Source organism: Physeter macrocephalus, chromosome 18 (assembly GCF_002837175.3).
Source record: "Physeter macrocephalus isolate SW-GA chromosome 18, ASM283717v5, whole genome shotgun sequence".
NCBI lineage: Eukaryota > Metazoa > Chordata > Mammalia > Artiodactyla > Physeteridae > Physeter > Physeter macrocephalus.
Genome location: NC_041231.1, coordinates 4,417,622 through 4,442,093, shown reverse-complemented (window position 1 = coordinate 4,442,093; position 24,472 = coordinate 4,417,622). Strand labels below are relative to the sequence as shown.

General features: G+C 59.5%; 3 protein-coding genes across 3 annotated transcripts; 1 reads left to right on the top strand and 2 right to left on the bottom strand.

Annotated features, from left to right (window-relative positions):
- Nucleotides 1-869: 869 nt before the first annotated feature.
- Nucleotides 870-7,070, bottom strand: CDHR5 (cadherin related family member 5). Its single transcript, XM_055079877.1, has 16 exons — nt 7,016-7,070; nt 6,777-6,952; nt 6,384-6,434; nt 5,136-5,228; nt 4,893-4,994; nt 4,697-4,807; nt 4,424-4,594; nt 3,974-4,064; nt 3,738-3,835; nt 3,432-3,632; nt 3,214-3,327; nt 3,053-3,137; nt 2,715-2,966; nt 2,364-2,633; nt 1,627-1,832; nt 870-1,307 (listed from the first exon to the last, which is right to left on the bottom strand). Exons 1-16 carry the CDS (start codon nt 7,068-7,070, stop codon nt 870-872), a joined length of 2,514 nt encoding a protein of 837 aa, XP_054935852.1.
- A 1,460-nt stretch (nt 7,071-8,530) lies between these two features.
- Nucleotides 8,531-9,325, bottom strand: SCT (secretin). Its single transcript, XM_024131591.1, has 4 exons — nt 9,231-9,325; nt 9,046-9,147; nt 8,872-8,964; nt 8,531-8,654 (listed from the first exon to the last, which is right to left on the bottom strand). Exons 1-4 carry the CDS (start codon nt 9,323-9,325, stop codon nt 8,531-8,533), a joined length of 414 nt encoding a protein of 137 aa, XP_023987359.1.
- Nucleotides 9,326-18,748: 9,423 nt separating this feature from the next.
- DRD4 (dopamine receptor D4) lies at nt 18,749-21,833 on the top strand. Its single transcript, XM_024131580.1, has 4 exons — nt 18,749-19,018; nt 20,774-20,886; nt 20,959-21,509; nt 21,631-21,833. Exons 1-4 carry the CDS (start codon nt 18,749-18,751, stop codon nt 21,831-21,833), a joined length of 1,137 nt encoding a protein of 378 aa, XP_023987348.1.
- The last annotated feature ends 2,639 nt before the right edge of the window (nt 21,834-24,472 follow it).

The following is a 24,472-nucleotide window of genomic DNA, read 5'->3' as shown; positions in this document are numbered from 1 at the left end:
GGATTCTTACCGGAGACAGTTATCCAGGCAAGAATACTCAAATACTGTCGAGATTAAAATGTTTGGAAAGGAATTGGAAATGCCTTTTCGTGAGGAAAAAACGCCAGTGATGCGTAAGGGACAGTGGCGGTGGTCGGGGCTGAAGTCCTGACTGAGGGCCACCCCTGAGGAAGCCAGAGGAGGGGGCTCGGTCCCCAACTCCGTGGCTCTGGGTCGCGTCCACAGCCTCTGTCCTGTGCACCCACTGGCCCCACCTGCTGCCACTGTCGCACTGGGCCAAACCTCCCCCCTCCACCCCGCACCGCCCGTCCCAGCCCAGCCACCTGGACCACGTGCCTCCGAGGGCGCCCCAGCGTGTTTACTGCCCGCACTGTAGCCCGCAGACGCAGGAGTGTGACCCCCTGGGAGGTCCCCGGGCCCGTGCTCTCCCAAACGAGTGTCCTTGAGGGTGGCTCCTGGCCACGTGGCTGCTCTGCCTCCCGCAGGGGAAGAATCTCTGTGTTGGGTCGGCCGTGGTTAGACGAGGAGAGGAACTTGCTGGCCACCAGCTGGCACCGAGCCTGGGAAGCCCCGCGGGCGCAAGCAGGTGGTTTACGGGAAACAGCACCCAGCGCTCTGGGCAGGGAACGACCCCGCCCACCCCTCTCCGCCCCCACGGCGCCCCTGGCGGTCCCTCTGAGGAGGACTCAGTGCAGGGCGGGAGCGAGTGGACCACGTCCTGACCACCCCCACTGGCAGCCCTTTGGGGCAGACCCCATGCGTCCCCGCAGATCCGAAAATGTCACTTTATTCTGCTCAATGGAGTCGGGGGAGAGCGACCAAGCCGACTCTGGTGATCCAGACTCGCCGGGAGAAGAGGGGTGGCCACGCTAGAGGTAGATGGAGTCGGAGCCAGGCGCGTCCTGGGCACCCCCGCGCAGGCCCGCCTCTGCGCCCTCGTCGCCGCTGCCCTCGCTGCCCTCGTCGCCAGCACCATCCACCTCCGAGTCAGTCGTGTTGAGGACCACCACGTCGGCCTCGGCCCCGATGTCCTCGCCGAACCACACCGCCTTGTAGCCACCCTCGGGCCGCCGCTCCTTGGTCAGGATGGACCTCACAGCTGCCGGGCCGTCCCCATCCAGGGCCACCGCAGGGGACTCGGGGACTCGGCGGAGGGTCTCCGGGCTGGGGGGCTTGGGTTCTGGGGGTGCAGGCTCTGGGGAAGCCGGTGGGACGGGACTGGATGAGGGGCTAGGAGCCGGCGCCCGGTTGGCCTCGTCGGGGTTGTCGAGGAAGGCCTGGTTGTCAAAGCCTTGGGGCTGGAGCTCCTGGGGGGCAGGCGGGAACCAGCAGTCAACCAGACCAGGCCTGGGCTCAGACCACCCCTGTCCCCCCAGAGACAGGCGGCTCGATGCTCTGCCTCTCTCTGCCCTCCTCCCCATCTTCGGACTATGGTGTGGACGCCCCATCTCTCCTCACCGCTGCCCTCCATCTCCCGGACGGACTCCTGGCCTCCACGCTGCCCCCCTCTCCATCCTGCCGCTTCTCCACCACCCCCTCCATCTTCCTGGTGCTCCGTGTCCTCCCTCCTGTCCTGTTTCTCCAGCGCTCCCTCTCCTGTCCTTTCCCCCAGCCCCAGGGCCTCACCAGCGCTTTGCCGCAGCAGTACTTGAGTCGGTGGCCATAGTGCTTGTGGGCGAGGAGTATGAGGGCGGTCAGAGCCAGAAGAAGCAGCGCACCCAGCACCCCGCCCAGTGCCGCCATCTCCACCCCCGAGAAGCACCGGTCCTCAGCGGGGCCTCCACCTGGCCAGCTGGCCACTGCCGGGCTGCTTCCTCCGGTCCCGGGCATCCCTGCAGGCAACACCACTGCCCGCTTACTGTCCCACCCCAAGCACTCCCCGGCCAGCCTGGGGCAAGCTCGGGACGCCCTAAGAGCAAGCTAGGCCTGGCCACCGGGGATGAGGTTTGGAGGAGTGGGCACCACTGACCCCCGCCAGGGAGCCCCGATAGGCCGGGCTGCTGGGAGCGGGGAGGGGGTCAGTGCCCACCAGTTCCAGGTGGGAAGTAGGGGGCCAACATGCCAGGCAGGGAGCTGAGGGTGGCACGGGGCCCGTGGGCTGAATGGCCCTGGGAAGTGGCGGGGGGGGGCGGTCGCTGGATCCTAAGTCTGGCCTCTGCCCCACCCTCCACACATCTTCCCTAGCTTACCTCCTGGGGCCCCCCGGGAACTGTCTCTTCGCCAGACCAGAACAGACCCCCCTTGGGGTTTCGTGGTCCCCACGGTCGTGCTGGGCCGACCTGGGGTGGACCCTACCCCACAGCGACCGCCCAGAGTCCTGAGTCAGAGAGCGTGAGGGTAACTAGGGTAAATGGTGGTGCTACCTGTGGGATGGAGGGTGCAGCTGGGCCCAGGGGACGTTGGCAGAGAGGTTCCTGGTTTCCAGGTCTGTGCTGAGCCTCCACTGGGCGAGGCTGATGGGGGGGAGGGGCTGGTTACCGTACTGGGGGGCCCCCCCGGCGTGGAGGAGGGCGGAGGCCTCAGAGTTGTGCCTGAGGGGGGCTGCGGGCCGCTGTCCCCCCCAGAGCTGGTCGTGGAGGACCCCCGAGAGGGCTCAGGGGACCGGGGGGCTTCCGACGTGGTGCCGCTGGAGGCTCCGGTTGTTCCTGCTGTCTCTTCCGGAGGCCTCAGACTTGTGCCTGAGGAGGGCTGCGGGCCGCTGTCCCCCCCAGAGCTGGTCGTGGAGGACCCCCGAGAGGGCTCAGGGGACCGGGGGGCTTCCGACGTGGTGCCGCTGGAGGCTCCGGTTGTTCCTGCTGTCTCTTCCGGAGGCCTCAGACTTGTGCCTGAGGAGGGCTGCGGGCCGCTGTCCCCCCCAGAGCTGGTCGTGGAGGACCCCCGAGAGGGCTCAGGGGACCAGGGGGCTTCCGACGTGGTGCCGCTGGAGGCTCCAGTTGTTCCTGCTGTCTCTGGGGACGTGGGGGGGCCTGGGGCCAGGGCCAGGGCTCAGGCTCGCCACTCCCCCTAGCAAGGAGCCCTCCCCGAGCCGACCCGGGGTCCCTGGGAGGCTCACCTGTGGGGGCGGGTTCCTGTTCTGAGACTCGAACCTCCACGACCGTGGTCGCTGTGCCTGAGGTCACCGTGTTCTTGGCCTCAACCTGGGCAGGAAGAGGGCTTGTTCCTCCTGGGCTCCGGCTTGACCCCTGGCCCTCGGAGATACTGCCCGCCTCTCACCTCTGCATAGAAGACCCCGGCGTCCACCAGTGAAGCCCCAGTCAGCATGGCCTCCCCGTCCATTCTGAAGTTAGAGTTGTTGGTGATCCGATACGTGATGGCCGAGTTGAGGTCCTGGACGTGGCCCCAGTGAGTCCTGAGCCTGGGCTGCTCCCCAGACCACTCCAACCCCCTCACGGCAGGAGGCCGGGCAGACCCAGGGACAAGGCGGTGCCTACCGGGAACTCGGGATCCTGGGCCCGGATCCTCAGAGGCTGGGAGGGGGCAGCTGCATCCCTGATGGCCACGCCCATCCCAGAGCCCAGGGGCACGGTGCCACAGTACAGGCGCTGGGGGAAGCGGGGCGGGCTCCCGCTGGCGGCCCGGGCTTCCACCGTGACCTGGGTCACCCAGTAGCTGGCGCCATCTGCCTGCTCGCCCTGGGGGTTGGAGAGGCAGCAGTGACCGGCAGGTCCTTGAAGGGTGAGCCCTGTAGCCAGGGGCCCAGGAAGGGCCCGTGGAGACTGGCCCCGGGCGGCACCCACCTTGACCAGTAGAAGGAAGGTCTTGGGGCTGGGGATGCTCTTGGTCATGGTGAGGTTGCCTGTGTCGGCACCAATGGAGAACGAGCCGTCCTCGTTTCCTGGGAGGACGGCGGGAGGGTTTGGCCGCAGTCCCCTCTGGAGGCCTGAGGTCCCACTGTCCCAGCAGGTTCTGCCCATGTGGGGACGGGGTCAAGGTGTTGCATGGAGAGAGAAGTCCGGGGCTGGTGCCCACTCACCCCTGATGATGCTGTACACGATGGGCTGATTGATGCCCCGGTCCCCGTCCACGGCGTAGATGGGCCCAGGATGCAGGATGAGGGGTCCTGACTGCGGGAACAGGGAGGGGAGGGCACGTACACCGTGGAACTGGTGCCGTGGCCTCCACTCGGCCCCTCCCGCTCCCCTCAAGGAGATCTGGAGCAGCCCCAGGGGCAGTCAGGGACCCAGCTCGCTCCCTGGGGTCCCTCACTGTGTCCCAGGGGCCTGGCTGGCTCTGCCCTGAGGACAGCTGGACCCTGTTTCCTCATTTGAATTTCAGAGGCCCTGGGTCCGACTTGCCACCAGGGGGTGGGGCAAGATCGGTTTGCGAAAAATCGTTCACATTTGCCTGAAAATCACAGCCAACTCTGGCCCCGTGGCAGCCAGGCCCGTGCTCATGCTGCCCTGTTCCTCCACGCCCCCTGTACCAGTATGTGGCCTGTGGGCACAGCCCCGTGGTACTGGGCGTGGATGCAGACAAAACCGTCAGAGTACGTGCAGGGCAGGAACCAGGGGGGCCGCAGGTCGGCGGGCTGCACCTCCAGGACCAAGGTGGCCGTGGCCGTGTGGCTGGGCACCACGTTCTCCTCTCGCGTGTCCTGCAACAGCGCAGCCCTGCCGTCAGGCCCGGGGTCCTGGGGCTGGAGCGGCTCGGGTGGGGCCGTGGGCGTCCGGGACGAGGGCGGGAGTGGCCTGCTCACCCGGACCAGCAGCTGGAAGGTCATGTTCGGCCACCTGTCGAAGTCCAGTGACCGGTCCAGCCGCAGCTCTGGGCGGTTCACGCCCACCAAAGAGAAGAAGCCGCTGGCACCCTGGGGAGGTGGGGAACTCAGCCTGGGACCCCGGGAGGACGCGCAGAGGTGGGGATACCCAAAGGGAAGGGCTGGGGGCACTGACCGGGGTCACTTCCTGGAGGGTGTAGAACAGGATGTCATTTTTGTCGGGGTCCTGGGCCTTCAGCTCTGTCTCGGGGATGACGACGGCATTCACTTTAGTGTCCTGGGGGACGGAGGGGGGTCGGTCTGGCCACGCCCGTGACCCCCAGGGTGAGACCCCCAGCCACTAGCCCTCTGCCCCCTGGCCCCCATCCCGGGCGCCAGGTGCCCCAGATGGCGTGAACCGCCGCTCCCTTCCACTCACCTCTGGCACCCTTTGGACCTTGACTACAAAGGGAAACCTGGGCGGGTTGTCGTTGACATCCAGCACCGACACAAACACCCTCAGCTGCGTCACCTGGGGGCGGGAGGAGGGCCCCCGGCCCAGCAGCGTGAGCTCAGTCTAGGCGCTGGGGAGCAGTTCCCAAGACAGCTCTCTGCCTGGGGCTCCTGCTCCAGCAGGCATTACAGACAAGGAACAGAAAGTAATTTTTTAAAAGCACGGAAGGTGCCAATGCCCTGGAGAAAACTAACGCAGGCACTGGGGGCGCAACCAGCAAAACCCCAAATGAGGAAAACGGCAAAACAATCGAATTTCTTCAAGCATAAGTCTCATGGAAAATCAGGACACCCATATGTTGAAAGAGACGTGAGAAAAACATCAACCAGCTGCACTGGGTGGACCTTGTTGGCAGGAAACTGTGAAAGACTGCGCTGGAGCTGGGGGGTGTGGACGTTGGATGTTGCGCTGCTGAGGAGCCCCTGCCTTTTCCGGACGTGACAACGCTACCGCGTTAAGAAGAAGCGGCCTTGTCTGCTAGAGGCTCATCCTGAGATATTTGTGGGTGGTGTGCTGTGACGTCGGGCGGGGGGCACCCACGGGGCTCAGGGAGACCACAGAGCTGGCTGGTGCGAGGGGCCAGGGAGGCGGGCGCCTCTCCGAGGAGGTGACAGGGAGCAGCCGGGGTGGGGGGCTGGGGGGCGCGGCTCGCCGCTGGGCCTTTTTTCGCTTTATTTGGGAGGGCAGGGACCGCTGCTTGCTTTACCGGATAGGGTCGTTCTCCTGCCATTCGGAGAGTGGACTGGGGTGGGCGGGGCCAAGGGGGAAACAGATGGGCCAGCCGGGACATGCTGGTGTCAGGCCCAGTCAGCCGGCAGATTTGCTGGAGGACGGGTGTGGGGAGGGGGAGGGGAGGACTGAGCTGGCAGGGCGAGCGGGGCGCCTCTGGGGGGGCCTTGGATCTCGGGGTGGGGGTGTCTGTGGGGTGTGATGTCCGTCCGGGGCCGGGTTTGTGAGTCTGCGGCTCGAGCGAGGCACAGTCTGGGCTGGAGGAAGTGTGGGCGTTGCCGGCACAGAGGTGGCACTTGAAACACACCGCCCGGTGAGGTCGCCAGGGAGTGACGGTGGGCCAGGCAGAGCAGGGCACAGAGGTCCAAGCCGGAGCCCTCTGACATCACGGGGAGGGTGGGGACGTGGGGATGCCGGGGGCGGGGGTCTGGGGGGCAGACTCACCACAGTGTCAGACCTCTTGCACTCCAGGACTGCTTGCAGCCTTGAGTTCTCCTGTGGGGGTGGGCAGGTGTGGGAATCACCTGGCCAGCTGCCCCAGCCCCCGCCCCATTCCACAGGTGAGGAGACGGAGGGCGGGCGAGAGCAGCAGGTGCTGGCCCAGAGTCCCTGTCATCCGTGCTGAGTCCAGAGGGCGTCGGGGCCCAGGCAGCTTCGTCCCCCGAGGGCCCCACCCCCTCAGGGCCAGCGCTCAGCCAAGCCTGGGGGCCCGAGAGACCCCCCCTGGGCAAACTGAGACCCAAAGATCCCCAGAGAGCCCTTCTCTGGGGAGGAGTGAGGGTCTGCCACCCCCGCTGACCCCATGGGCACAGCCAGCCCTGGGCCCGCCATCCACACCTCATAGTCCGGGGTCACGTTGAGAAACAGCTGAGTCCCCTGGATCCGAAATGCGAAACGGCTGGACGAGGGTCCGAGGGTCACTTGCTGGCCCTCAGGGACGTAGATGTCGAGGAGGGGCTGCTCGGGACTCCTGTTCTCATAGACTTGGAAGAAGCTCTCGTTCACGGAGCAGACTGGAAGTTGGAGAGGAAGGGTCGGTGCCTGCCGCCCTGCCCCTCTGCCACTGCCCCCAGTACCCTGGGCCTGGGCCACGGTCACAAGTAGAGGGAGCAGCAGGGCCCAAATCCCCATCTCGGCAGGCGGGCGGCCCCGGGGGAGGGTCTGGGCCCGTCTGGCGTCTGGGACCCTCTGAGCGTCTGTGTTGCTGGCGCAGTCTCTGCCTGGGCGACCTTCGCCCCTGCCAGGCGCCGCCCAACTTTATGATCCTTTACAGCGACTGCCTGCGCCGACCAACCACAGGACTGGCCTCCACCAAGGGGGCTCCCGCCGGCTACCGGCCGGGCCTCGCCGACTGCCAGGTGGTTACCCGGCCAGAACCGGGCCACATGCAGGGGCTGACAGGGGCTCAATCCACAGACCCCAAAGACAGAGGAACCCAGAGGTGGTGGGCGGGCACCGGGGGCCTAGGCGGGCTGGGGTGGGCTTCTGTGTTTGCTGTACTTGCCCCCCAACCCGGCATGCCCCTCTGCTGGGCCACTCTGCCAGAACCCTTGTGGGCACAGCTCCTAAGGCGGTCCGGGAGGTTCAGGCCGCAGGTGTTCCCCTCCGGGCCCACCTCCTCTCCCCGAGTTTAACCCTCTAGGTCTGGAAGGGAAAGGTTATATGTGTCCTAGGGACTCCCCTGCCTGTCCCAGAAACAAGCCGGCTTCTTCCAGGGGCCTGGGCGGGGTCACAGTGACAAGGATGGCAGTGCTTCGGGGCAGCTGGCAGCTAGGGGGGGGACCCTGGGTCCCGACAGAGGGGCATCCTGGGGAGGGGCCCATGGCGCAGGCCCCCAACTGCCCCACCTCCATCTTTCCTCAGCCCCCTAAGCCCAGCAGCTGGGAGAGGACACTGGGTGGGGGAGGGGCTGCTGTGACGGGTCGGGCGCAGCCCTTCGTACCTCCAGGCCCCAGGCCGTGCACGCCTGAAACACCTTCACGGAGCAACCCTGAGCCCGTGGTCCTACAAGGCCTCCTGCAGCCTGGCGCTTGGGGTGTCATCACCAGCCCTGCTCCACAGGCCCCGGGAGGTCAAGCCACCCACCCAGACTGCACGCCTGGACCGGGAGCCAACACTCATGCTCAGGTCCTTTCACTGGGGAGAGGCCTCCTGGGTCCTGCCTGTCGCCTCTTCCTGCTTGGCCGAGCCTCCTTGCCCCCTCACCGCTGCCCCCCGGGGCAGGAGCTGGGGGACATCTGAGCTCCCCTCAGAGCCCCTGAATGTTTGCTGTGTGGATGCCAGAGGTGCCGGGCGGCTTCCAGGGAGCTCAGTGGATGGGGCAGGAGATAAGGAAGCGGAAAGATGAGGCTCCCCGCTGGCTTCCCGGGTTTAAAGGGCAGCTGGGCATGGCCACGGTCCTAGAAACCCGAGGATGGGTCTCTCCATCCCCCTGGCAGCCCTGCCCTGCAGCAGCTTCCTCGATGGTACCCAGACGGCGCACAGAGCGGGCTCACAGGGCCAGGGTCTGAATTGCTCCTTTATTGGTGCCAACTGCAACCCCCCGCCCCCCCCTCCCCTGTCCAGGCTCCCCTTGGGAGGTTCCTTCTTCCTCAGGGCCTCATCTGGGTCCCCTCAGCAGCAGGGATGGCCGGCTCTGACACCATGACCCCAGCCCTCAGTCCAAGAGGCATCTGGGGAGACCAGGCCTGATCCTCGGGGGGCCTCAGGGGCATCCTGCAGAGACAGCCAGGTTAGGGGTTGGGGGCTTGGTGCTGGAGACCGCTGCCCACCTGGCGAAACTGGGCCTTCTCTGGTCACCAGCGCTGACAGTTTCACCCTCCCAGACCCCTGGGCCATTGCTGTGTCCAGTTGTGCCCGGGACCTAGGGCGCCCCGGGGAGGGAGGCTATGGGGCAGGGGATGGGGGATGGGGGGATGGGGCTGGTGCTCACCAGGCCTGCAGGGTGGGCGCGTCCGACCACAGCAGGCAGAGGTGGCCCTCCGCAGAGCTGGTCCAGGCTGTGCTGTTCTCTGTGTCCTGCTCGCTGCTCCCCACCCCAAGTCAGAATTAGTCTGGAGCTGGGGAGCCCCCCTGGCAGGCCCCACCCCACCCCGCCGCCCCTCACCTGCGCTTCCCCACCAGGCCCTGCAGCAGCCGCTGCAGCCGCGCGCTCTCCCGCAGGCGGCTGAGCTCGCTGGTGAAAGTCCCGTCCGAGTGTCGCGGGGCCCTGCGGAGGGGGCCGCGGGGGGTCAGGGCCGGGGCGGGGGTGGGGCGGGAAGGTGGGCGCGGGCCCCGGGGCCGCGGGCTCACCTGGGGGGCGCGGGGCGCGCGGCGCAGCCCCGGAGCGGCGGCGGCGGCGGCGGCAGCAGCAGCAGCAGCAGCGGCAGCAGGGCCCGAGCGGCCATGGTGGGCGCCGGGCGGGGGCTGAGCGGCCGTCGGGCCGCGGCCCCTTTATGGCGGCGCCCGGGAGCGGGAGCGGGAGCGGGGCGGGCGGGGGTCAGCGCCGCCCCGGCTCCGCGCCGCCCGAGCCGCGCCCCATCGATCGCGCGGGAAGGTCAGGGCCGCCCCCCCAGCTGTCGCCCCGGCCGGCCTCCCGCCCCCACCGCCGCGGTGGCGCCCCTCGGCGGGCCCGCTGGGGTCGGGCTCCCGGGGACAAGGGGACCCCCGCGGGGGCGGCGGGCGGGACCTGCGGGGGGTCGGCCTGTGCAGTGACCTTTCCCAGGCGCCAGGCGCGGGGCGGCGGGGGAGCGGCGGGCAGGTGGGCCGGGGGCGCGGGGGCGGGGGAGGGGGCTGATGTCGCGCAAGACCCGGGCCTGGGGCGCCTTGGCCTTTGGGTGCATTTTTGGAGGCTTGGAGGCGGGAGACCTGAGCCTGCTTCGGGCCTTTTACAACCAGCACCCGTGAAATCCTGACACATAAATTACAAATCGCGTAAGGGGACTTCTTATTAACCAGAGTTCTTGTGTTAAACTTTATATGCATTTTAAAGATAATTAGTAGACTTTCTTTAGAGCAGTTTTAGGGTTACGGGAGAATGGAGCTGAAAGTACAGGAGCTCACACACGTACGTGCCCAGCCTCCCCAGCACCAGGCATTAGTTTGGGACATTCGTTACAACTGATGAACCCGTATTGTACATTATTATTAACTAAACCCATGATTTACAGTACGGTTCACTTTGGTGTTGTACATTCTGTGGGTTTTGACAAATGTACAATGACACGAGTCTGCTATTGTAGACAGTACCACCAGGGCCCTGCCCTAAAAATCCCCTGCTGGCCACCTGTTCATCCCTCCTTCATCAACCCCTGATCTTTTCACTGTCTCCATAGTTTTACCTTTTCCAGAATGTCATAGGGTTGGAAGCATACAGTCTGTGGCCTTTTCTTATTGGCTCCTTTCACTTAGTTATATGCATTTAAGGTTCCTCCATGCCTTGTCATGGCCTGATAGCTCATTCCTTTTTAGTGCTGAATAATATTTCATTGTCCGATGGACCACAGTTTATTTATCCACTCACCTATTAAAGGACATCTTTGTTGCTTCCAAGTTTTGACAATTATGAACAAAGCTGCCGTAAACATCTGTGTGCAGGTTTCTGTGTGGACATAAGTTTTCAGCTCCTTTGGGTAAACACCAAGGACCATGACTGCTGGATCCCATGGTAAGATTATGGTTTGCTTTATAGGAAAGCAGCAGACTGTCTTCCAAAGTGGCTGCACCGTTTTGCATTCACACCAGGGCATGTGTAGTGGTATCTCATTGTTGTTTTCTGTACATGTATTTGCAACAGCTGCTGTGGCCTCTTCTTGCACAAATTTGGCAAATTAAAACCGCTAAACTTTAACAACATTGACCGATTAATGACATTCATGAGAACACTCAAAATTCTGAGTAGTCGGTTAACCAGTCAGATGTCTTAGCACCTCAAACACTTAAGTGACCAGGCAGATCTTCATAGGAAAGATCTTCCTATTAAAAAAATTTTTTTGCATGCAGTAAAATTGACTTCTAGGGCTTCCCTGGTGGCGCCGTGGTTGAGAGTCCGCCTGCCGATGCGGGGGACGCGGGTTCGTGCCCCGGTCCGGGAAGATCCCACATGCCGCGGAGCGGCTGGGCCCGTGAGCCGTGGCCGCTGAGCCTGCGCGTCCGGAGCCTGTGCTCCGCAACGGGAGAGGCCACAACAGTGAGAGGCCCGCGTACCGCAAAAAAAAAAAAAAAAAATTGACTTCTAAAAAATTAACATACTGTAAAAAAATTAATTTCAACATGTTTGGATCCGCGTAACCACCACCATAATCAGGATACAGAGCAAGTCCATCACCCCAAAGAACTCCTTCCTGCTGCCCTTTGTGGTCACATCCACTGCCCTGAGTGACTTCAGTCACACCTGCTCGAGGTCCCCAGCAGTCACTAGCATAGAAGGACAGACCCGGGTGGAGCCGAGGCAAGGAGAGGCGGGCTGTGTCCCGCATGCGCACGGCACAGAGGATTTTGTAACTAGCTGCCTCCATCACGTCTGAATGGCTGTCACCACTTGTCTCTGCTGCTCAGAATCTCTCCAGAGATGGTCCTGGCCTGTGTCCTCCACACCCACGTGTGGCTGCCTCAGCGTTTCATGCTGAAATGCGACAGGTAACGAGGACCGGACCCTGATGGGAACTGGAGCAGGAATGGACGGGTCCGCTCACACCTTGCCTGGTTTGGACCCTACTCTGAAACACACAACACAAGCTACATGACAAAACGCCATGATTTCAGGGAGAGCCCCAGGGATTTCCAGGACGTGAATCCTGGCTGGGTCCTCGTTACAAACGCACAGAGAACAGTCAGCGTATGTGAATAGCTATTTGGAGCCTCTAATCGGACATCACTCTGTGTGTGGGATCCTAATAATGGCCAATTTCAGGATTCAGGATTCTGAGGAAGAATATGCAGCTTTATTTTTTCACGGTAGAACATAGGAGGGAGCATTTTTGAAGCAGAAGAATTTCTCTCACTGTGACACGGTTTTATTCTCTGAATACTAAAGCACAGAAAATATTCTCTACTCTTTTTTTGTTTGTTTTAACCAAGGTTTAAATGTCAAGTTTAAGTTAATTGGATCTACTCTTAGTTCTACGTTAGGAGTGTCGTAGGAAGGTATTGAAAAGAATTATTTCTCTCAAATCTACAGCCACTGTGCTCTTCCCTGCCTTCCACAGAACTGCAGAGTCCAGTGTGACTTAGGTTATGTTTGGCTGGATGCTTCACAACGTGAGCCTGGGGCCCGCGGTAACAGAGTGCAGCCTTTCTGTGGCCCTGAATGAACATCCCCTCTTAAGAACCAGAAAAAGAAAAATAACTTTTCTTATTATAGAGAATTAAAAACATACAAAAGTAGACAAACGCCCATGTACCATTACTCAGCTTCAACAATTTATGGTAAATCTTATCTATCCCTGTTGATTTTCTCTATTTTTTTCAAATTAATTTTGGAGCAGGTTTCAGAACTTGTATCATTTTACCTGTGAGGATTTCGGCATATATCTCAAAAAGTTAAGGACTGTCAATTGTCGACGACCCCACAGAGGTCGTCGATCGTCGCCAAGGGAGCCCGTTGATCAAACGAACCTGAGTTAACAAACCCAAGCCGGAAAGAGCGTGGGCTGAGAATGGCTCAAGGGGTGTCCTTATCAGGCTTTGCGATAAGGGCGCAATTGCTCTAAGAAGGGTCTTTCAAAGCAGGAAACTGGCCAGGATTGAGAAAAGGTTGTAAATAGTTTAGGGCTGGTGAACACAGGGAGACAACATTCTTAATATGAATATGGTGAAACTAACAGTGTTTTCCTATTTCCTGTCTCCTGCTTAATTAAGATAACAACATAATATATGGGAGATAACCCCATATATTACCTCCCAAAGCGTCATTATTTTATGTTCCAGATATAGATCTGGAATTTATGTTGCACATGGTGTTAGGTAGTGACTAAGTTTCATTTTTTTCTCTGCGGCTGTCCAGTTGTCCAGCATTAGTTACTGAAAGACCGTATTTCTCCACTGCCCTTCAATGTCATTGTAATTGTGAACCAACCATCTATGTGCGCTTAGGTCTAAGTCCACGCTCCCTGTTATATGCCATCAGCCTGATCGTCATCCTTCATACTGTCTTAGCTACAATGCCTCAATTACTTCACTATCTTAGTTACGGTACTTTTATAAGTCTTCATAGCTGACAGATCAAATCTGTTCACCTTGTTTTTCTTCAAGAGTGTTTTAGCTATTTTTGACCCTCTGCATTTCCATATAAATTCTAGGATCTACTTGTCAAGGTTTACAGAAAGATACTGTTAGAAGACTAATGAAAACTTCACCAAATTGTTAGATCAATTTTAGAATTCTATGAAATTGTGCTTCTGAATCGCGATTCCCCAATGACGAGTGATGTAGGGCATCTTTCACGTGCTTCTTGGTCATTTGTGTACCTTCTTTGGAAACCATTGCAAATCCAAGGTCATGAAGATTCGCCCCTAGATTTTCTTCTAAGAGTTTTATAGGTTTATTTTAATCTTTATTATTTTTCTTTTAAGACTCTTTTTTCCACCATACCATGCAGCTTGTGGGATCTTATGTTCCCAACCAGGATCGAACCCAGGCCCCCAGCAGTGAGAGCACAGAGTCCTAACCACTGGACCGCCAGGGAATTCCCAGTTTTATAGTTTTATATCAAATATTTTAGACTTTGATTCATTTTGAGTTAATTTTTGTATATGGTGTGAGGTAAGGATTGAACTTCATTGTTTTGCATGTGGATGTCCAGTTGTTCCAATGCCATGTATTGAAGAAACTCTTCTTTCCCTATTAAATAGTCTTGACACCCCTGTTAAAAGTCAATTGATCACACCAACACGCCACAACTAGAGAGAAGCCTGTGCGCCACAACAAAAGATCCTGCGTGCCGCAACTAAGACCTGACGCAGCCAAAAATAAATAAATACATATTTTTTAAAAAGAAAATCAATTGATCACAGATGTATGGGTTTATATCTGAACCCTCAATTCTATTCCATTGATCTTTATGTCTGTCCTTAACACCAGTACCGTATTGTTTTGATTCCTGTAGTTTTGTAGCAATTTTTGGAATCAGCAACTGTGCCAACTTTGTTTTTTTCCTTTTCAAGAATGTTTTGGTTATTTGGGTTTCCTTGCAATTCCATATGAATTTTAGGGTTGGATTTTCCATTTCTTAAAAAAAAGTCACTGGAGTTTCACTTGGGAGCGTATTGAATCTGGGGATCATTTGGTGAGAAAAGGCATCTTAACAATATTAAATCTTCCAATCCATGAACATTAGATTGACTTATTTATGCCTTCTTTAATCTCTTCCAGCAATGAATGTTTTCTGGTTTTCAGTGTACAAGTCTTTCACCTTCTTGGTTAAATTTTTTAATAAGTATTTTTTTCTTTTTTTTTTTTTTTTTTTTTTTTTTTTTTGCGGTACGCGGGCCTCTCACTGTTGTGGCCTCTCCCGTTGCGGAGCACAGGCTCTGGACGCGCAGGCTCAGTGGCCATGGCTCACAGGCCTAGCCGCTCCGCGGCATGTGGGATCTTCCCGTACCGGGGCACGAACCCATGTCCCCTGCATCAGCAGGTGGACTCTCAACCACTGTGCCACCAGGGAAGCCCAAAACTTCTTTATGTATTTTGTATACAAGTCATTTGCTAGAAATGCAATTTGGTGATATTTTCTTCCATCCTATGACTGAAAGTTTTTAATTTTAGTGAAGTCCAGTTTATCTATTTTTTCAGTTGTAGATCCATGCTTTTGGTGTCATGTCTAAAACTCTTTGCTTAATCCCTGATCACAAAGATTTTCTCCCACCTTTTCTTCCAAATTTTTTATAGTTTTAGGTTTTACATTTAAATCTATGATTATGTATATATCACTTTGCTGTAAACCTGAAAATAACACGGTATTGTAAATCAACTACAGTGGAAGAAAGAAAGAAAGAAAAAGAAAGAAAGAAAAGTCATCCAGATAAGAAAAGAAGAAATAAAATTTTCTCTATTCATGAACAAGATCATTATCTATGTAGAATCCTGAAGAAAACCAAAGGGGGGAAAATATCCTTGAACTAATAGTGAGTTTAGCAACATCAAAAGATACAAGGTCAATATACAAAACTCTGTTTCTGCTCATTGGCAATGAACAACTGGAAACCAAAAATTTTTTAAGTACCATTTACAATTGTACCAGAAAACATGAACTACTTAGGTACAAATCTTACAAAATACGTGCAGGATCTGTATGCTGAAAAGTACAAAATACTGATGAAAGAAATCAAAGAATATCTAAATAAATGGAGAGATATACTATATTCATGAATTGGAAAACCCAATATTGTTAAGATGTCAATTTCCCCCAGTCAAATTTCCAGCAGGACTTTTTTGTAGATATAGACAAGCTGATTCTAAAATTCATACAGGGCTTCCCTGGTGGCGCAGTGGTTAAGAATCCGCCTGACAATGCAGGGGACATGGGTTCAAGCCCTGATCCAGGAAGATCCCACATACCATGGAGCAACTAAGCCCGTGAGCCACAACTGCTGAGCCAGTGTGCCTAGAGCCCGTGCTCCACAACAAGAGAAGCCACTGCAGTGAGAAGCCCCTGCTCCCGCAACTATAGAAAGCCCATGGGCAGCAACAAAGATCCAATGCAGCCAAAATAAATAAATAAAATTTATTTTAAAAAATAATAAAATAAAATTCATACATACAAAGGAGCTAGAATAGTCAAAAAAATTTTGTGAAAGGACAACTTTAGAGGACCCACACTACCTGATATCATGACTTACTATAAAGCCACAATAATCAAGACTGTACTATTGTTGAAAGGAAAGACACTTGGTTAATGGAACTGAATAGAGAGTCAAGAAATAGCCCCACACAAATATGATCAAGTGGTTTTGGACAAAAGTTCAAAGGCAATCCTATGGAGAGAAAACAATATTTTCAACAAGTGGTGCTGGGATAACTGGACATCCATAGGCAAGAAAAATCAATCAATCAATCAATCACCTCAGCTCATACCTTACACATAAAAAAAAAATTAACTCAAATACACTGTTAGGAGAATGAAGAGACAAGCTACAGTCTGGGAGGAAATATTTTCAAATTACGTATCTGACATTTTCCCCCCATTTTAGTGTGCAATGACATGTCTTTGTGATTTTTTTGTGGGGGTGGGGGGGCGCTGTGCCGCACGGCATGTGGGATCTTAGTTCCCTGACCAGAGATCAAACCCGTGCCTCCTGCAGTGGAAATGCGGAGTCTCACCCACTGGACCACCAGGGAACTCCCTCGTTGTGATTTTTATTGTCATGTCCCCGATGGCTAAGGACGTTAAGCACTTTCTCATGTGCTTATTTGCTTATTGACCATTAGGATACCCTCTTTTGTAACGTGGGTACAAGACTTTTACCTTTGTTAAAAATGGGATTGTCTTTCTTTTGTTGATTTGACAGAGCTCTTTATATATTCTGGATCTGCATCCTTTATCAGAGCTCTATATTGCAACTATATTATATCCTTTCCCAGTCTGGACTACCTTTTCACTCTTAATGGTGGCAGATGTCTGAGGACCAGGAGAGAGACCCAAAGCAGATAGGAGGCTAGGCTGGACTCACCACTTGGCACCCAACCCAAGATCACAGAGCCAACCCTGCCTTGGATTTTTGTCTTGTGAGAAAAGAAACTTCCTGCCCTAGTCACTAGTATTGTGAGTTCTCTTGCTCAAGACTTCAGAAGGGAAGGAAGCCTGCCTGTCCCTTTACTGATCCACATGAAAGGGATGGCGATGTTGAATGCAACTCAGACCTGGATGCCCATCTACACGGCGTCCTGCACACCTTTCCTTTATCAGACCTCAAGTGATTTTGCCCCTTATGAGTATATCATGACATCTGTCTCTTCAGAGTCCTTGTTTTCTCTTTAATACACACACTACCAGTCCCTCAAGCTGGCCCCTGTGTCTCCTGATGTCTTTGAAATCAGGATCCTTGATTCCTGGCAGCACCTCTGCGCTTCGGGTCCATCCTGAGTTTTCTGGCCCTCCCAGGGCCAAGTGATGCAGCTGCAGAGCCCACTTCTTGGCTCCGTTAGTGACCAGGCTGCGGTCACAGGAAGGCCATAGTGAAAATTCTCACTGCACATTTTCCTTGCACGTTCTTTCTGTTCACTTTTATAATCTGAGACAGACGGTCTGGGCTGACCTCTCTGTCATGCACAGCCATCTCTGCCAACTCTGTGCCCCATGGATACAACGCAGTCTTACCTGCATGGGTCTGGGACCCTGTACCCAGAGCCCCTCAAGCTCCTACAGTCCTATGTTGGCAGGTGGAGGGTGATGGGCACATGGGGTCCCAGGCTCATCCCCCCTGCCCAGTGCTCCAGGGAGGCCCGGGGTCTAGTGAGTTTGTAGGAGTGGAGGGTGCAGGTTGAGAGGGTTTTCATTTGGGGCTTTTCTCTGTGAAGAAGGAAGCGACTCAGGTAAAACATGTCTGAAGAGCACGCAGAACTCTGGCGACTGCTAAGCCCCCTGTGGGCTTATCATGGCCTTTCCTCCTGTTGCGGCCTTTCAGGCTCTGTGGGGTGAGCTCATTTTCCAGGCTCAGAGGGGTGCACAGCTTGCTCAGGGTCACAGGCTCGGAGGTGATGGAGCCGGAATTGAGGTTGACCACTCAGCTGCGGGGGGGGGGGGGGAAGATCGGGGTCTAGTGAGTTTGTAGGAGTGGAGGGTGCAGGTTGAGAGGGTTTTCATTTGGGGCTTTTCTCTGTGAAGAAGGAAGCGACTCAGGTAAAACATGTCTGAAGAGCACGCAGAACTCTGGCGACTGCTAAGCCCCCTGTGGGCTTATCATGGCCTTTCCTCCTGTTGCGGCCTTTCAGGCTCTGTGGGGTGAGCTCATTTTCCAGGCTCAGAGGGGTGCACAGCTTGCTCAGGGTCACAGGCTCGGAGGTGATGGAGCCGGAATTGAGGTTGACCACTCAGCTGCGGGGGGGGGGGGGGGGAAGATGAGGTGTCAGGCAGTGGATGTGGGTGGAGAGTGACTGAGTGTGGTCTAGACTGGTGGAGAGGCTGCTTTGGGTGCGGGGAGTGCAGCGCCCCTGGTTGAGGTCTGCAATCATTGCGGGGGGATGCAAAGGGGCCCAAGAGGCTGGGTCGGGTGGGGTGTAGAGGGTGGAAGGGTGAGCCTGGAGCTGGCACCGCCGATCATCAGGGGGCCCCAGGGGGGAGGCTGGGCTTGGCGGCCTGAAAAGGCTGTCCTCCCCAGCCGCTTGAACCGGATGGAGTGAGAAGTGGCTCCACCTCCGCCTCGAGGGCCTCCAGCAGGGTCCCTGGGGGGGCGACGCCCAGCTTGGGTCCATGTAGGGACGTGGGGGCTCTCTGGGGCCGGGCGGGGTGGCGCTGGCATGGGCGCCCGCGAGTCTCGAGGGATGGTCGGGCCGACCTTCCATCCCCGTCGGTTTCTCGGGGCTCAGACCAGCGCGTCGCCCCCCAGCCCTTCCAGGCGCAGAGCGATGCTGGGCCCGCCCGTGCCAATCCCATCGCTTCATTCGGGTCGCTTTGGGCCGTGGCATTTGTCCACCTGCCCGCGTCTCTCGGGGCGCAGAAGTCCAAGATGGGCAAAGACTGGATGCAACTTACAGCGCCCCGGGGTCCATCGAGCCGGGCGGACAGGGCGGTACTAAGACCAGGCTGGGCGGGCCGGAGGGGCGGGGCTCCGGCTCCCGGCCCGGGCACTGTCCGCGGTGCTGAGCGCCCGCCGGGGCGCGCGGGGCCGTGCGCCATGGGGAACCGCAGCGCCGCGGACGCGGACGGGCTGCTGGCTGGGCGCGGGCCCGGCACGGGCGGCGGCGCGGGGGGCCCCGGGGCGGCGGCGGCGCTGGCGGGGGGCGTGCTGCTCATCGGCGCGGTGCTCGCAGGGAACTCGCTCGTGTGCGTGAGCGTGGCGGCCGAGCGCGCCCTGCAGACGCCCACCAACTACTTCATCGTGAGCCTGGCGGCCGCCGACCTCCTACTCGCCCTGCTCGTGCTGCCTCTCTTCGTCTACTCCGAGGTGAGCCCGCGTCGCGACCGCACGCGCACCCTCGCCTGCCCCGTGTTCCCTGTGCCGAGCCACACCGAGGACCCAGCGTGACCCTGCCGCTTGGCCTCTCAGGAGCCTCGAGCCGGCGGCCGCGCCTGGTCGCAGGACGACCGGAGCCTCCAGCACCTCCGAGCCTCTCCCCTCCCCCATCTCGCTATCCATCTGCCCGCTTTGCTGTCTGTCCGCCCTCCCTCTTTTGGCCCTCTCTCCTCTTCTCCCTTTCTGTCTTGGTGTCTGTTACCCAAGAGATGCCTCTGTCCTTCAAGCAGAGACCCCAGAAACAGGCGACTTTGGCAGTCCAGCCCCCCACTCAGCCCCCTCAGCCGGGTTCCACTCCCCCAGGGGAGCCAGCTGGACAGACAGGCAGATTCAGGCTTACCCCCATGCCGGCTCCCGCTGGGGCACAGAGACACACACGTCACTGCACGAGGCCACACCACAGCCAGGTAGGACCACAGGCGCACACACACCAGCGCACCCCAGGGCAGGAGACCCTCACTCACGCGCCGACTGGGCTCCCAGCAGGAGGGATGCTCAGCTGCCAGGAGCCGCAGGGCAGTGAGCACAGCTGGAGCGAGGCGACACCCGGGCCTGACAGTGGAACCAAGGGAAGGCGCAGGCGTGGGGGCCAGAGACCCTGCCAGAACCTGAGCCCAGGAGCCTCCTGCCCCAGAGCAGGTCTGGCCCTTGGGTCGGTCCCCCTTGGTGACAGCCATGTCCGCTCTGCAGTTTGGGCAGAGAAAAGCTGCTTAGGGCTGAGTTGGGGACACAGCGTCCTGGGCTATGGGGGAGGGGAGGCTTGGTTTTTCTAAGGTGGACACAGTGAGTCCGGGCAGGGCTGGGGCAGAGGCTAGCAGGACAAGGACAGACATGACCTGCCGCTCCCCCCGAGCCGCAGACAGACGTCACAATGATGGCTCTTAAGCTCCTAATCGCCCCAAATCAGCAGGAGGGGATTTAGAGGGGGGCGGCTGTCTGCTCCTTTGCCCTTGGTGGGACCGCCGGGCACGGTGCCAGGGACTTTACTTTGTAACAATGCTGTGGGTGCCATCCTCACCCTCTCTTACGGGTGAGGGGACAGGAGTGAAATGACCCATCCAGAGGCCCAGAGAGTGAGTTTCCGCAGACACCGACTCTTAGCTGTCTGCGGGGGCGGGGGGGGGGAATAGGGGTGCTGGGCTCACACTCTAGGGCCGCAGGCTCCCCATTATTTCTTCCTGGTTCAGTCTTGGAAGATTATACCTTTCTAAGAATTTGTCCATTTCTTCCAGGTTGTCCATTTTGTTGGCATAGAGCTGCTTGTAGTAGTCTCTTAGGATGCTTTCCGACTCTTAGGTGTCTGGGGGGGGGGGGGGGGGGGAATAGGGGTGCTGGGCTCACACTCTAGGGCCGCAGGCTCCCCATCTGCACAGGGAGGGGCCCCACGGTACCCTGAGCCCCACAGCATCAGAGATCACAGTCCTCAGGTGACTATGCCCCCCAGGATCCCCCCCAAGGCCTTTCTCAGTTCTTAGAGAAAGGAAGGGGGGCGTCTCTTGGCGCCCAGCTTGAGGGGCGGGCAGGCCTGCCCAGCTGTCTCCGGCTCACTCCCCCCTCCCCTCTGATATTCAGGCCCCTCCGCTCACTCCCAGACCACTGGGGGTCAGAAAGACAGCTTGGGCGGGCGGCTGGGGGAGGGTAGCGTCCTGTGTCTGTTGTTGCTACGGGGCCCCTCCCTGCGCCCAGGTCCAGGGCGGCGTGTGGCTGCTGAGCCCCGGCCTCTGCGACGCGCTCATGGCCATGGATGTCATGCTGTGCACTGCCTCCATCTTCAACTTGTGCGCCATCAGCGTGGACAGGTAGGCCGCCCCCACCGTCCCGTCCCCTGTAGGGCCGCTCCGGCCCCGCCGCCCTCACCACGCTCCCCGCAGGTTCGTGGCGGTAGCCGTGCCGCTGCACTACAACCGCCAGAGCCGCGGCGGCCGGCAGCTGCTGCTCATCGGCGCCACGTGGCTGCTGTCGGCAGCGGTGGCGGCACCCGTGTTGTGCGGCCTCAACGACGCGCGCAGCCGCGATCCCTCCGTGTGCCGCCTGGAGGACCGCGACTACGTGGTCTACTCGTCCGTGTGTTCCTTCTTCCTGCCCTGCCCGTTCATGCTGCTGCTCTACTGGGCCACGTTCCGGGGCCTCCGGCGCTGGGGGGCAGCCCGCCGCGCCCACTTGCACGGCCGTGCGCCCCGCCGCCCCAGCGGCCCCGGCCCGCCGCCCCCCGACGGCATCCCGCCCCCCGACGCCGCCCCGCCCCCCGACGGCATCCCGGCCCCCGACGCTGCCCCGCCCCCCGACGCCACCCCAGCCTCGGATGCCGTCGTGCCCTCGGACGCCATGCCGGCCGAACCCCCGCTGCGGGCCCGCAGGAGGAGACGCGCCAAGATCACGGGCCGGGAGCGCAAAGCTATGAGAGTCCTGCCTGTGGTGGTCGGTGGGTACCGGCCGGGGGACGTGGGCAGAGGGGAAGACTGCAGCGCCCAGGGTGTGAGGCGGCGCCCAGGGCGGGGGGTGTGGCAGGCAGCCGCTCACGGCAGCCCCAACCCCGCTCCCAGGGGCCTTTCTGCTGTGCTGGACGCCCTTCTTTGTCGTGCACATCTCCCGGGCGCTGTGTCCCACGTGCGCCGTGCCCCCGCGGCTGGTGAGCGCGGTCACCTGGCTGGGCTACGTCAACAGCGCCCTCAACCCCGTCATCTACACCATCTTCAACGCCGAGTTCCGGACCGTCTTCCGCAAGGCTCTGCGCCTCCGCTGCTGAGCAGACCGCTGGCACCGCAGCCCCTCGTCAGCACCCCGCCCCGCCTGGGGGTTTGTAGGAGTAATTAAACAGATCCCCAACACCTGCTGGGAAGGCTCTTGGAGGCGGGGGAGGGGGCAAGGAGGAGGAGCCCAGGCCTCCACTGACCCTCATCCGGCCAGTTAACCCCTTCCTTCCTTCCTTCGGAGGAAGCCCAGAGAAGAGACCCCACCAAGCCAGGTCCTGGCTCTGGCCCTGGGGTGGGCGGGGAGGCTGCAGGGAGGTGTGCTCAGCTCTGCCCTGCCCCAGAAGCCTTGGGAACAGGACCAGCCGCTGCCTGGGAAGGCTGCCCCGACTCACCTTCCCCTAACAGGTTCCCTCCCCCCCACACCTGGCCAGCTGCAACCCACCCCGACCCGACAGCTGTTCCCAGGCCAGCAGCCTCCTCCCCTCGTCCTGGTGGCCCCATCCACTGTCTCTGCAAAATGCAACTGAGCTGCCCCTGCCACTGCTTTGGCAGCTGCCTCAAGGTCCGAGCACAGCTCCCTACCAGCTCCTGACGTGCCGATAGATGCCCAAAGCCTGGAGGAACAGGGGGCCTGGGTGCTGGGTGGGCTCACGGGGGCAGCCTCCCCCCAGGGAGGGCCAGCGCAGGCCCACAAGGCACTCAGCCATCCTCTGCCCACTTGGCTGGGAGCAAGTGGGTAGAGCAGAGGGAGTGGCTGCCCCCGTGAGCCCACAGCGTGGCCCCACACAACCCGAGACAGCCCCACTTGGACTTCACCTGGACCCTCCCAGTCCCCCGCCATGGGCACCCGCTGTTCCCAGTACTGTGGCTGAGCGCTCCTGTCAGGAACTGTGACCAAGCCGGCCACTGCCGGGTGCCAAGTTCTCCTCTGAACATGAGAAACTATGGGCTGTGAGGGCCACGGCGTCAGGCCTGCCCTCAGCATGCTAAAATATTCCGTGGAGAGAGGGGCCGCCCTGTTCCCCTCTCTAGGTGAGCACGTTTCCTGCTCAGTCTCAGCTGCCGCCTCCTCTGAGAAGCCTCCCCTGACCACCCCCCAGGACCAGCCTGCCCCTATCATCCTGGGAGAAACTTGCCCTCGAGGAACCGAGTATTGATGGACTGGGGGCCAGTATGGGGTGCTGTGTCCCTGCACCACACAGGGACCAACACAAAATGGGAGTGGGGGAGGGGGCCCAGGGCCGGACCCCAGGTCTGTTGGCTGCTTCAGCTTCCAGCACCTTCTTGCCTGTGAAGCATGAGGATGGCTGCAGCGGATACCCTGGGTCTCCTCCCGGGAGGAGCCCCAGATGGCACAGCCTCACCCGGGCAAGACACCTGCTTCAGAGCTGGGCTGGTGGTCCCTCCTGGGAACCTCAGACTTGAAGGGACCATCAGGCTGACGGCAGGGTCAGGGTCAGGGTCGGAGCAGAGGGCCCCTGACTGTGGCCGCTGGCCCTGCCACCTGGCTCGTCCCTCAGGTCCGCACCCCACGCCCGTGCCCTGCCACCCATCTCTGATGTGCTCCGACATGCGCCTGCTGGGCCTTCCGTGGTCACTTCAGGTGGTCAGAGCTGGTGTCTGCCACTGCCAAGAGGGTCTCAACCAGCAGCACCCCTGCCCGCCAGCCGTGGGCACCAGCCGCCATGCCCACCCAACCCAGGGGTCTGTGTGGAGCAGGGCCACGTCCCCATCCATGTACCCTTCTCATCTCCTATACTAGGGATGGGGTGACCGTGGCCCTGACAGGCCAGGCCAGCAAGTGCACCTCTCTCGGAGGTGGGGCTGCAGATGGGCTGGGATCTGCTGGTGTCCTGCGCCGTCCCCGCTGGCCCTGTGGGCAGACTCCTATGTCCCCCAAGAGGGGGACAAGGCGGGCACGGGGGGAACAGGTGCAGATATACAGAGCCTGGCTGACCCGGGGGCTCAGCAGATGCCTCGAGGGTCCCAGGCCCACCGATGCCAAGCGTCACCGCAGCCTCAGCTCAGAGGACGGGCAGCACCTGGACGGCTGCCGCGCCGCCCACTGTCAGAAGCCTTGGCCTGGCCCCCGCGGCTGCGTCTGGCAGAAGATGCCATCAGAAGTGCTGACACAGAACTGAGGGTGTCAACGCACCCTTGGCACCTGGATGGCAACTTCCCGAAGCCTCCTGATGTCCAGGGTTATGCAGAGATAGCTTCAAAGGCTTGGAAACGATACTTTGGAAAACTGCCCCCAACACGTGCACTCCCCAGGCTTCTACTTCTTTAAGGAGAAGGGGAGGAGAAGCCGCCCCGCTCCCAGGAAACCCTCACCCAGGATGGCGTCCCTGCAGGGCCTGGTCCCGAGGCCGCCGAGTCTGCTCCCAGGGAGGCCGCTGCCTGGAGCTGGACGCCAGGGAGGGACCTGCCAGCCTTTCCCTGTGGGTGCTGCCCACCTAAGTCGCCATTTTAGCCGTTTCAGGTTTGGGGGGTTCCTTCTCAGGGTGCAGCCCCTTCTGCTGCAGCCAACGCGGCCCCGCCCCCGGTCCCCGCTTCCCGCCCCACCTTCATGCTGTGCAAACCCCAGGGGCCGGGCCTGGCCTTCCCCAGGGTGGTGGAGAGGTGGGAGGACAAAACAAATAAAACCCAAACAAACCCGCTTAGTCCGCAGCGGCCGATGGAACGGAGGCGG